The sequence below is a fragment of the Kryptolebias marmoratus genome, linkage group LG15 (assembly GCF_001649575.2).
Source record: "Kryptolebias marmoratus isolate JLee-2015 linkage group LG15, ASM164957v2, whole genome shotgun sequence".
Lineage (NCBI taxonomy): Eukaryota > Metazoa > Chordata > Actinopteri > Cyprinodontiformes > Rivulidae > Kryptolebias > Kryptolebias marmoratus.
In genome coordinates, this window is record NC_051444.1 from 30402863 (window position 1) to 30416519 (window position 13657).

Here is a 13657-nt window from a genome sequence, read left to right on the forward strand (position 1 = left end):
GGCTTGGCCCAGTTGTGCTCCAAGGGTTGAGGCTTGGTCACCACATTCTCATCAGTAAGCTACCTCCCCCAGGCCTGGCTCCAGGGGCGGGCCGCTACTTCCCTTTTCTGGGTGAGGACGTTTATTCTTCAAGGTTTTTAAATTGCTCTTAGTCTGAGCAATTGAAATTATATGCAAGACTGTGCATAATGTCATTTACAAGGTCTGGCTAAAATGGCTATAATTCCATTACTTCTCATCATAAGGTGATCTGACTTTGAAATCCTGGCATGAAAGGTGGGTGGAGATATGATTGAAACAAAGGTAGTTACAGTAACGCAAGTAAATGTAAACTGCTATTTTCTGAGTATAAATTTTATGTACTTTGGATGAATTACTTAAAGTACAATATGAACTTTTATTTGACTATGTTGTATTGCACTTGGTAACCTCCTTGAAGGAGGTAACTATGTTTTCGGTAGCATCTGTCTGTCAAGAATCAAGTGATTAAATTTTGGTGGTGATCTGGTCAAAGGTCAAGATCACAGATTCTTCTGTATAACATCTGATTGGTAAATTCCACAACTGGACACCTTGTGGATCAAAGATGATGCCTGTTGATTTCAAGGTTCTTGGGGTCAAAGGTCAGGGTCACAGGTAACAACTTTTCTATGCTCCTACATGTGACCCTTTTGTTACCACCACCAAAGAAGTTTTGTTTTTGATTATGTTCATTGGTTTGTTTGTCTGTTTGTTAGCAAGATCACGTAAAAAGACATTTGAACTAATTTTTCAGGAAATAGTGGGGTTGTCACAACAAATAATAGATTAAATTTTGGTGATCATGATCCGGATTACATCATTTATTTATTTTTAAACAAGCACACATGTACTTGTAGGCACACCACATGTTGTCTGGCTGACGGCTAAACGTCCACCACGATGATTTATTTGACAACTGTAATTACAGTCTGTCAGTAGACCAGCTATATTGATCTGATTATTCACTCCATGGCAGGGGTTTCATGTAGATGTTGTGTGGGTTTTTTAAGTTAAGCTGAGAATCTGTCCCAGTAAAATTATCAGCCATTAAAGCTTTTTAAATAGAAATATTTTTGAGTTACATCAGCAGCTGTCTGAATGCTAAAGTGATCATTATTCATTGTATTTAAACACCAACATTTCATCAGCATCTAAATGTGGAGCACTGACTGACTTTTAGAAAAGTTTTTAGTTTTGGTATTTGACAATGTGGTTAGATAAAATCGTACAGCAGCAGGTATAACTATGATGATATACAAATGTTGTGTCAGTCTGATTTTTGTATTTAAGATCTCATTAAGTAAAGACTCAGTTCTCAGACAGAACTTCTTACTGACAGTTTAGGATCAAACTGAACTCATCACCTGCACTGGAGTTCACTTTCTGTTACCATGGTGATCTAAGCAAGTTGTCCTTTGTCTCTAAGTAAGAACTGTATCACTTTAGCCACAAGAATGAACTGTGAATAAAATCTAGAGCAGGGCAGGTCATTTAAGAGTTTTTCTCCCAGCTGCTTTGTGGTTTAATCAACACGTTTTGTTGTTGAACAAGTTGAGCACCAAGAGAATAAATCATTTCAGTTCAGACCATCCCACACTGTTTTTATACAATTAACTTTAAAAGTAGTTGAGTCAATTTTGAACAGAGTAACTGTTCTTCAACTTCAATACAATACTTTAGTACTTTTTCCAGCTCTGGATTAAAGGAATCTTCAAGCAATTTAGTCTTGTAGTTTTGATGTTTTTAGTGTGGTTTTTTTTTTGTTTGTTTTTCTTTTAACATAAAAAGAAAGTACACTAACCACAGCAAATTTACCCTACCAAAACCTTTTTTTTTAGTATTTATATTTGAAAATTTACAGATGTAATAAACCCAGATCTGGTCCAGTTCTGTTTGTTTGCATGAGTTACAGAACAGTTGGCACGTACAGCTGCAGGAGCAGAACACAGTCATGGTTAATGTACCTTCCTTTCTCTTTCAAATCAACACGTGTGGTCTACTCCCCCCTACCTGCTTGCAACTGAGGGTAATTTTTGGAATATTTTATTTATTTATTTGTAATCTTAGGAGAGCAGGTTTGTGTTTGGTCCTGCAGACTGAAGTGTTTGTTGTCAAATAAAACCAGAAGAGACAGATTAACTGAACACACTGAAGGCTTTGGTGGGGGAGGGGCAGCTCAGCTGAAATATTTATCTGTTGGGAGGGGGAGTAGAAGGTGGGGCTACAGGAGGTATGATGCTGTTGCCAGGGAAACAGGGTGGAAGCAGTGTGTGAGGGGAGGGGGGGGGGTCTGCGGGTAGTGGCGTTTGTGGAGCTGCAGTTCTGAAAATGCAGCAGTGATGATGATGGTTGATTCTGTAGGAAGGTAAGATCTGGATGGATTAATGAATGGTGTATATGGATGGATTGATGGAGGATGAATCCTGCAGACATGTTGAACACATGGAGTGCTGTCTGTAACCTGATGCAGAGGCTCTTGTTTCTGCTAGTGACCTGAAATGGAGTAGACTGTTAGCTTAGAGCAGGCGGCGAGGTTAAAGCAGACTGCAGAGTGAAGCGCTGTCTTTGTGCCGTTTTCCTCTTCTGTCTGATCCTTTTGTCTGAACAATTTTTTTTCTGCCATCGCCCGATCGGTGTTATTCTGTGACAGATTACCATTCCCGGTAGGGTCGACTGTGCAGAGCAGCCTTTCGGAGTGTCTGGTTTTCTGGCAGCAGGTGTGGGTGGAGCCTCTGTCAGGTATTTTTAGCCTGCTCGTAGAGACTCATGCAGTTTGTTAGAAGTAGGTCAGAGTGTGTTGCTCCTGTTAGTGTAGCAGGAAAACATGTTTGTTTTTTTGACTGTCGGTGGTGGTGGTGTCTCTGATTGGTAATTTCTAAGTTGTTTAATAATCAGAAACTGCTCCTCCACACTGAGGGGCACCAGCTGAGGAGGGTCAAGCACCAGGTAAAGTCTAACAGCTGTAGGAGCCCCCCTCCTCTCCTCAGAAAAGAAACATGACACAGGCAGCAGATCACACAAACTGCAAATTCATTCAGATAGCTTTTAACACATCAGCTACTTCCTGCCGCAGCTGCTGCTTGGAGTTGAGGTTGATGTGATGTGCTGGTCATCACTAAACTGGAGAGAAAAATGTTGGTTTAATAAATGAGATCATTCTAAAATGTGCAGTGCAGTGGTTGGAGTTGCTTCCTCACAGCAGGAAGGCCACAGGTTCTCCTGCCACCTGAGGCCTTTCTGTGTTCAGTTTAAATGTTCTCTCCGTTCCTGTGTGGGGTTTCCTCCTATAGACCAAAAACATTCAGGTTGGGTAACATGATCTAAATTTTGCCTAGGTGTGAGTCAGAGCATCAAGGGTCATCTCTCATTTGTCTGTGTCTCTGTCATGAATTGGAGACCTGTCCAGGGTGTACCCCGCATCTCGCACAGTGACTACCGGAGATGGGCACCATCTCCCCTCAACCTGGAGAAGATTGTTGGTTTAAAAAATGGGTGAATGGATAGATCACTGTAAGACAACAGAGAATCAGTGTACTTTGGTTGAATAAGAGTTGCACTGTGTGGTTCAGTCAAAAAAGATGCAGGATGTCGAGTCAGTTTTCAGTGTTATGACAGTATCTGACTTTTTTTCTTTCTTGGCTGGATGACCAAAGTAACATCCTCTGAAGAATAACTTCTCTGGAGTTGCTTGTCCTTTCAGAGTTTTGTAGGCCACATGTAGGCAGGTTAAGCCTATGAAAAGCTCCATTATTTCACAAATTTGTATAAGGCTACCCTTGACTTAAAAAACAGCTAACTGACTAGAACCCAGCAAGTACCAGGTGTCAAAAATGAAATGAAGGGCAGGAAAATCTAATTCCCCAGTTCATCAAATGGTCTGTACCAATTTTTATCAGACTTCAATGTATGAGAATGTCAAACAGATTCTCATTCCTCAGAGCAACTGAGGAACTGTTCACTAAATTCATTCATATCACTCCAGTTCTACATTCTTTACACTGGCTCCCAGTTGATTTTAGAATTCGTTTTAAAGTTCTTGTGTTGACATACAAAGCCTTGAATGGCCAGGCGCCTGATTATATCTGTCAGCTAGTGCTGGGCGATATGGAAAAAATCCTATATCACGATATGGATAATTTTATATCACAATAACAATATATATCACGATATACCCCAATTACGTATGTTGTCAGTTATTCTCTGAAAAATATGAAAAAAATAATCTAATTTCTTCCCTTTTTCAAGCTTTTATTTCAAAAGTGACATTTAACTGAACTTTCACAAATGAGATCTGCTGCATTTTAGTGCAGCAATATATATGTACCTGTTACGACGTAACCGTATCAAATGACAACACTCTATTATCTTCGGCCGACTATAGTTTTACTTTTCGCAACTTTCCCCGGCTCTTTTACAACTTGTTTGGCCTTGCACTTTTTGGACTGTTAAATATTATTTTTCGTGTTTCTTCTTTAAGTGATAGAAGAGGTTTGTTGTGTTGGCGTCAGATGAGAAAACAGTCTAATAGCAGAGTTAGCATTAGCATTAGCAGAGTTAGCATATTACCTTTTTCTGCTCCNGTTGCGACCCCGGGTTTGATACTTTATGCGTCTCCATCTTTCAGCACTTATGGTGAAAACACGGCGCCGCACAGAAAGCCGCTGCCGTAAAGCATGTCGCAAACCCACACGTAAAGCAGCGTCATGTCGCAAAGGTTCCAAAGGTTCTTCGCAAAATAGTTTTTTTCTTCTTATTTATCACTTATATAAACTGAATGTATGCAAAGTGACAACACTAATACATTCGTTGTAGCCTACGTTATGAAATAAATCATTGACACAATTATGATAGAAACGATAGAGACGAAGAAAATATATCACGATAGACACTTTTCTATCGTCCCCACGATATGTATCGTTATATTGCCCAGCACTACTGTCAGCTTTTAACAAAATACTCTGCTACTCCTGGCCTACGTTCTCAGACTCTGAATCGCCTGGTTGTTCCATGTACATGGCTAAAAACTAAAGGGGACAAGGCCTTTCAGTCGGTGGCCCCAAGGCTATAGAACAGTTTGCCCTTACAGTTCCATTTTGCTGACTCTGTGGAGGTTTTTAAAAAGCAGCTAAAACATTTTTATTTTTCCAGGCTTTTATGTCTTGATTTTGTGTTATGTTTGGATTATGCTTGTATAGCTTTTAAGGCTGACTTCTATTGTTCAGCGCTTTGTGATTTTTGTGTCTGTGAAAAGCACTTTATAAATAAATTTTACTTACTAAGCATGGCCTTAGTCAGAGCCTGCTTTCCCTTTCTGGGTCTTCAAACAGTTTGCCACAACCTCCCAATCGTTTGCCAATCAAAAGTCCTTTTCCATGGCCTCTCTGAATTCCCCTCATGCCAGGGATTTGCATCTGCAACTAAAGAAGCCGCAGTCCTTCTGGCCACCCTTTACCTGTCAGCTGCTTCAGGAGTCCTCAAGGATGGCCAAGCCCTAAAGGACTCCTTCAGCTAGTACAGCATAGTTGCAAACTATTGAAAATGACAGGATAGGACATATGTATGCCCCATAGGTCAGGCATTTACATGGTATGAACCCCCAGCCTTGTATAAAGCCACAATTTGACTCCTACCAGACTCCAAATGCTGGTCATGCTGTCTGTGTCTACAAGTCACCCTCTGGGTCTGCTAATTTTCACTTGCTGTTTTCACTGTCATACACTTCAGGAACTAACTGATAACACCATCTCTCCCTTTATGATATCACCACTTATGTTCTCAGGTGCCTGTTCTAGACATGCCTGCTTCTTATAAATCAAATAATTTGCATTCCCATTACTGGTCTGCATGTGGGCATCTGCCCAAAACCATTACTTCTGTCAGTAAATACAGAGAGCACAGTTGTTTTTAATTATCTGCTCATTTATTTAAAACTTGAATTCTGAAAATGTTAGACTTGTGTAAAATGTAAATAAAAACAGAATGCAATGTTTTTCAAATCTTAATAGTTTTATTCTCACTGAAATGGGAAACATCAGATGTTTAACTAAGAAATTTACTATTTTTAAGAAAAAAGCAACAGTTCTCTTAAAAGTTGAGATTGGACAATAAAAGGCTGTAAAAGTAAGAGGTACAAATTTCTAAAAAAAACAACTTTAAGGGGGGGAGCATTTTGCAACTAATTAGGTTAATTGGTAACACGGCAATAAGAGGGCTAGGTATAAAAAATGAATTTTAGAGAGCCTAAATCTGTGAAATAAAGATGGGTAGGGGTTCACTAAGCTGTGAAAAACTGTCTAAATAAAACAATGGAACAATGTCTTGTCTCAGTGAGGAAATAAAGGTGTACCAGCAGAAAAGTGACAGTCTAAATTTTTCATTGAGGAACATTATTATCTAATTTGTCGGAGTTCATAATTTTATCAAATGGTCTGAAGTGTTTGGAGAAATTTTTCACCTCAAAGGACAAGACTGAAAGTCAATATTGGGTGGCAGTGATCTTTGGGCCCTCGGGTCCTTTTTAAAAACTGGTTTGATTCTGTCCTGAATATCTCTGCATGGGCTCAAGAACACTTCCACAAATCATCTGTAAACACAGTTCACTGTGCCATTCACAAATGCTGTTTGAATCTCTATCATGCAAAACAAAAGCCACCCAGACTGTTATCAGCACACAATTCAAAAGCCTGCATCTTTTGATAATGTGTTTTGTTTTGTTTTTTAAGAAAATATGCTGTACAGTGGGAAACATGGACCTGGAACAACTTTAAAGAGAGTTGTTGCTGCCATCAAATTCAAAATTACCAGATTTTTTTCTTTTTTCTTCTTCTTAAAAATGGCATAATTTCTTAGTTTCAACATTTGATATATTTACTATATTTCATTGTGAATTTAATAAGGGTGTGAGATTTGCAAACCATTGCATTCTGCTAGATTCAGCTGACCTTAGAAAACACAAAAATGGCTATAGCTCAGCATTGTCCAACACATAAAGCCTAACACATTTTACATTATCTTTGCTTAATACGTTCGCATTAACTGTTAGTAAAACTTGTGTTGCTTTCTTGAACCATTAGTGGCAGAAGGGTTTGGTGGTCACTCATGTGAAGTTTTAGATTTATATACTGTTTTAAGTTAAGAATAATTTTCACTTCCCGTTTTAAAAAAAAAAAAGTCAGAGGTTGAGAATTTGAGAGTAATCCATGATTTATACAGCAGTAAGAGTCGCACTGAATAAAAGAAGAAAGACATGATAAATAATTGGAAAATATAGTTTAAAAAAACAAGTTGAGAGTTAAACTAATTTGATTGCAAAATCCTGGCAAGTTTAAAAAGACTTCAACGCTAGAGTGGGTGATGTCAGAGCTGAACACATGAAATCTGAAACTGACCAAAATTTTCATTAGACTTGTACATTTTTATATTTTTTAACATCTGTTTAAGTTGGCTAAATTCTAATAATCCAATGTCTTGTGATTTTGAAGTTGAAATTAAGTTTCTAGGTAGAAGTAGTTCACTTTAAAAGAGCAGAAAGGATGAAGAATTTGAAGTCATCTCCATTCTTTTCTGTGAGACCAAAATAGTTAGTGAAGTATTTAAAGTATAAAATATTTTTATTAAAATTTTAAATACCAAAAGTCATCCATAATGTCCCTAATGAGCTGAACATTTGATACCTGAATAAAAATGACTGAAAGTATGCTGAAGTCTTACATATGTTTTGACTGTAACTACATTATAAACAAGGAAAACAACGGTGTGAATGCTGATTCAGTATTTACACTATTATGTGGAGGGGCGGAGCTTTTGAGATGCATTACAGCCATCCTCCAGGGGGAACTGTAAGGCTGCCTATGTTTTTATAGTCTGGACCATAGACATGTAGGAAATGACTGGACTCCATATGGGAAGCCAGAAGTTGAAGCTGGAGCCATTTCATTGTCCCCAGAGGATGGTCCCAGTACATGTTCTAAGCACCACCTCCTCCATGCAAACAAACAGGACTTTACCCTTAGTAAAATAAAAAATGCACCTCCATTTGTTTTTTTTGTTTTTTTTTTCTCCAGGTGTTGACTCTTGATGAATACTGTAGTTCTTACCATGCTGTTGTATGTTCAAATATTAATTTCTCTAACAAGTTTAGCTGTAACTTGTTATTTTATTCTTTTAAAAAACTGGTGTGACATTATGATTATTTGGGACAGTAGGTGGGACTTAAAGCTACACATTCTGTAGACACTTGATTTAGTACTCGATACACATCTGTGGCCTGAACATCAGGAGGATTTGAACCACCCCAGTTTCAGTTTTTTTAAATTTATTTTAATTCCCTTATGTTTCTGTTTTGTTTTCTTTTTGTTTGTTTGTTTTTTTGTTTCTAGCCAGTCCGGCGGTCCAGCGCTCTGCTCAGCCAGGCGGTCATGTTTGGAACAAGAAAGACCTGGGACATAGGCCACACCCCCTGTCTGCAGGAGCTCTGGAAAACGGACCTGTCATTGGATGGTAAGTCAGAGGCCTGAGTCAGAGGGAGGGAAGTGAAAACACCGGCATGGCTGCATTTTTTACCTCCCAGCAGGTAAACGGGTGAGTCACACCCAAGTGTATGAATGGAGCTCAGCAGTGAGGGGAAACCTCAAGCAGGACAGGTGAGCTGAAAATGTAATGTTTAGTTGATTTCTTCTGGTGTTTTTTGCTCACCGCATGTGTCAGCTGATTGGTTCATGAATGCGAGTCCCAGGAGAGATGGATCAGGTGAACACTGGAATTTCTGCTGCTCAGACTTGAAACAGCTCATTGTACGAAATCTTTTAAAGCTTCTCCAGACTCACAAGTTGACATTAGTTTTGAGCTGTGCTGAGTAGAGAGAAGATCTGTAACTGTTGTAGAAAAAAAATATGGAAAAACCTAGTAGTTTCATATTTAGAGATTTTAATCCTCTTGTAAACCTCAAAACCAGACTGTCTGGTTGTTCTGACTGGATCTGAAAGTGTTTTCTGTTGCCAGTTGGCAGTATTATTAGTCAAAACTATGGCTCTCAACAGCTAATCAAATAATTTTCTTTTAGGAGCCTTTTCTGAGAGAGGCAGCAGTTTTTGCATGATACAAAATGGCCACACAGCAATCCACAGAAACACAAACATGTACATGCTGTCAAATAGAAACTACAAAGAACATGACGAGTTGGTTTGGAGATTTGCAGACTGATGTTTCTGCTTCAAAGTTTAAAATGTCTCTCGTGTTCAGATTCAGCTGGTTTTACAGTGGGCTGCAGTTTTACACTGCCTATAAAAGTATTTACCCCCTTCGATGTTTTGTGCTTTTATTGCTGTCATAACTCAATTACGGTCAACATAAATTGGCCTTTTTGACAAAAAATGGAAAAATCCTTTTTCAATGTCAAAATAAAATCAAATTTCTACAAAGAGCTGCATTGTCTCTCTGTGGATATCCAGAAAGCAATGAGAGGATCTGTGGTTCCGTTCGGCTTGTCATTATAACAAATTTTGCTGGGCGATTGTCTCATAAATTATTGCGATAAACGATAATAAATGTTTGGAGACCGTTTTAAACTAATGTACTGATTATAACATAATAGTACAAGTACATCCTCTCAAAGATTAATAAACTTTAATTTCAAAAAAACACTTAACACTGGAACTGGAACACAAAAAAAAAAACCCACCAAAAATAAAAATAAAATGGACTCCGTCTCCTTTAACAAAAATGCACTTGAATAAAAACTAAATTAAAAAAAAAAAGAAAGAAAACTACATTCAACTAAAACAGTATGGGTTATGAAGTCTGTAAACTAAATTGCCCTTCAAAAAATAATAATCATTAGTTTTATATTAAAAAAACAGGCAAAACTGCCAGTTTTTTAAACAAAAAGTGCAAACTAACAAAAGCACACTCCATTTAAATAAGAGCTGCTGTTTGTCGATTAAATGCTCCAGTGATGGTGAACTGTCAAGAACTTGAAGACTGAGAAGGCCCACCGGTTGTATTTTTGTTTTTTTGGGGGGGGTTCTTTTTCCCCAGCGTGGAAAACTGCTTTGGATGATTGTTCTTTAGATGCAGGGGCAAGTTGGTTGTATTGCTTCTCTTAGTTCCTACCTTTTTTTTCTTTTTTTTTTTATGACAAATGCAACATACTAGCTCGCAAAGGTTTCAGTGGTTCACCTCTGTCATTTGGTTTGAATCTGAAGAGCTCCCACACCGCTGCTGTTGCATTAGACTTTGAAACCAAATACATTTTGTTTTTTTCCCAATATGAAAGCGTTTCTCACAGGGCTCTAATGCTGCAGAGGTACAAAACGATGAGCCTTGGCTGACACAATAGTTCATGCCCCCCTTACACTAAGAAAATGAGAAAGGGAGGGGTCAGTGAAGAGCACCAGAGTTGAGCCTTTTGTCATCCAGTCTTCAGTAGAAAGAGAGAGAGACACGAAGAAACAATAAAGCTGATAAATGAAAATTATTGACCTTGTTTTAATTTATTATGCGATTAATTGATTTATTGTTTATCATGACAGGCGTAGGTTTCTTATGAGGTCAGGTGTGATGAAGGATGTGAGGGTGGTGCGGGACATAACAATGACAGACAGTGGTGATATGTGCAGTAGGAGTAACAGATGGGTTCAATGTTGGGGTAGGATTGCATCATGGATCAGATCTGAGCCGCTTCTTGTTTCAGTGATGGACTGATGAGGTCAAGCAGGAGTCCCTGTGGAGTATGGTGTTTGCAGACATCTGTAGGTGGAAGAGAGTCTGAGGAGTGGACATCTGCTCTAAGCAAGAGAGGAATAGAAGTCAGAATTTGTGTATCTGAATGAGATGGAGACTGGTGGAACAGTCATACTGCAGGGAGTAGAGGTGCTGAAGGTGTATGAAGGAAAGTACCTGGAGTCAACCCTCCAAAGTAGGGAGCAGAACACAAAGGTCAAGAAAAGAGAGCAGCAGGGTGGAGTGGATGTAGGTGAGTGTTGGGTTGGAAGAGTTATAAGATAGTAATTGTTTGGTTTGGAGATGGTGCCTTTAATAAAAAAGAAAGGAGGAGCTGGAAGTGGCAGAGATGATGTTCAGACTTTCATTGAGGGACCAAAATAGAAATGATTAGAATTGAGTCCATTAAAGGGACAGATCAGGGTTGGGGTTAGGTCTAGAGACTAAGTTAGAGGCTGAGATGGTTTGGACATGTGCAGAGGAGGGACAGTGGACATGTTGGGCAAAGGACGTTGAATATGGAGCTGCCAGGGAGAAGGAAATGAGGAGGATCACAGAAGTTTGACTGATGTGGTGAAAGAGGATCTGCAGAGGGTTGGAGTGACAGAGGTGAATGCTGGAAGATGAAGGCAGATGGTCCCTTTAGATTCTTCCTTTAGGGAGCAGCCGAGGGGGAAAATAAAACAGTAATGTTATTAACAATAATGATGGTTTAGTGGGATCCAGAAACGGCATCTGTGCTTTTGTTTTTCACTGAGCACACACAGGCATTTCAGTACAACTGAAAGCATGTCTGACTTCAGTTCCACATGTTTGTACCTCTGATGTCAGTTTGAGTTTTCAGATTTGAGATTCTAGACTTTTGTAGAACTTGAGGACAGACTTCAAGGTGGAGTTGGTGAGAGTAAGTTTATCTGACTGTGGCTCATTTCTAACGCAGTCATTTATTTTTGAACTGCTTTCTCATAATAAAGCTGATAGGTGAAGTGCTAAATGTTGCAGTAATTTTCATAATGAATCAGAGCACAGGTCACCGTAATAGGAGGAGTTTGAGCTCGTCAGTAAAAATCAGAAGAATGGGCTGTTTGTTTTTAAGAGTAATGCAGCTGAAAACTTGGAAAGTTTGGTTGTGTTGAGACATTCAGAGGATTGTTGAATCTGGGTTAAAGGTGTGGAAATGGGTACTCCATGAGATCGAACCTTACGCGTTTCTTTGAGTTAAGTCTGTTTAATGCTGAGATTTATTTCCTGACAGAGTGAGGATTGTTCTCAGGCCTCGTGCACTCAAACACTCATGTTGACACAGAATCACAGAGTCTGAGCAGGTTAATGTGTCAGCTGCTCTTATCGGCTCTTATCTGGTTTCCATGATGTTCAGGAGGACTGGACTGTGCTCAGACTTGATTCAGAGGACTCTGTAATAACTGATCATTTACATTTTATACACAATGTTATATATGTTTGGAGGATGTTCCATCAGAACATCTTAGAGGAAAACAAACCATTTAAAGAGAAGTTGGGTTTTTTTTTTAATTTTCAACTCGGGGTCTCTGGTAACTGTTATCAGTCTGTTTGCTTTAGAATTCAGATGTTTCAGTCACATAAACTAAAGATCTTTGAGTCAGTCAGTAAAAGAAACATTGTTTTGTGAGTAAAGATTGGCCCCGTTTTATTATTAATGCTAACAATCTGGAAGCGTTGAAACTCTCTTAGTACCATTTGCCCATCAGACAAAAGCCAGACAAAAATGAATCAAAACACGCAGCTCGATCAGGAATAGTGTGTTCTTACTTTTGGTAGCAGAGCATTGTACTTCATAGACAAAATTGGCTACAAACTGCTAACAAATCTCCCCATAGATGATTGTATTTAGTTGAAGCGAGAGATGCCCGTTTTATTCAACATCTCAGTTCCCTGTTTTGATCCAGTGCCTGCTGCGGCTCGGCGCTGTTGTTTGTTTAACTGTTTCACTGCTGCTCAGTTGTTCTGTTTTTAATGACAACATGGACGTTTACTCCACCTGTTGAGTTGATGTCAGAGTTTCTGTCAGCTTGTATCTTGTCTTACAACATGGTGGCTCCATTAAAACCCAGGCGTCCCAAACTGACACCTCAGCCCTGGCTGAGTGATGTCACTCATTCTGCCAGGCGGGCCTGCAGAAGCGCAGGTGGAAGAAGGACGAGCTTCAGGTGTCCTTTGACATGTTGAAAGATAGTTGGCATATGTATCAGGCCACTGTAAAAATTGAAAAACAAAAATACTTTCCAGAAATAATTTCATCCCATTGTCACAAGCCACATGGTCAGCCTGGTATCCTTATCTGAAACCTGTGAGAATTTTCTTCACTTCTTTGTTAAAAATGTTTCCTCAACTAAATCATTTATTCACCTTCTTCATATGACACACAGGCGAGAACGCATAACTCTTGTTCTGGTTGCTCTTCACTGGCTCCCTGTGTGCTACAGGATTGATTTTAAAATTCTTTTATTTGTTTTTAAATGTCTTAATGGCCTCGCCCCACCTATCTCTGACTTGCTTCACCCGTACTCTCCTTTATAGACTAAGGTCAGCTTCTCTTGGCTGTTCCAAAGTTGAGGCTAAAGGAGTCAACCCAGCTAGCTATAACTCTGTCATATTTACTAATTATTATTATTATTAATAATAATAATAATAATAATAATAATAATAATAATAATAATAATTTTCATTAACAAAAATCTCAAAGTGCTACAAAGTGCAACTAAAATCAGTGATAAAGTCATCATCATAAAATCATGTGGAGGCAGAATAGACTTTCTTAAAAAGAAAAGTCTTTAAGCCTTTTTTTTTAAGTCAGAAAGTGGTTGTGGAGCTCTCAGATAGTCGGGGAGAGAGTTCCAGAGACGGGGCACAGCCACACAGATCCTTAATTTAGATC

General features: G+C 38.9%; 1 protein-coding gene across 8 annotated transcripts in view; it reads left to right on the forward strand.

The window, feature by feature from the left end:
• Positions 1-13657, forward strand: part of kifc3 (kinesin family member C3) — a 55675-nt gene that overhangs the window by 15868 nt on the left and 26150 nt on the right. For 6 of the 8 annotated variants that reach the window (XM_037979867.1, XM_037979863.1, XM_037979865.1 and 3 more), the window contains exon 2: positions 8400-8520. In XM_037979867.1, the coding sequence (XP_037835795.1) occupies positions 8439-8520 (82 nt within the window). In that variant the 5' untranslated portion in view covers positions 8400-8438. Of the gene's footprint in view, positions 1-2297; positions 2387-8399; positions 8521-8544; positions 8664-13657 lie in introns of those variants that run through there. The other 2 variants (XM_037979868.1, XM_037979869.1) reach the window with 2 other exon arrangements.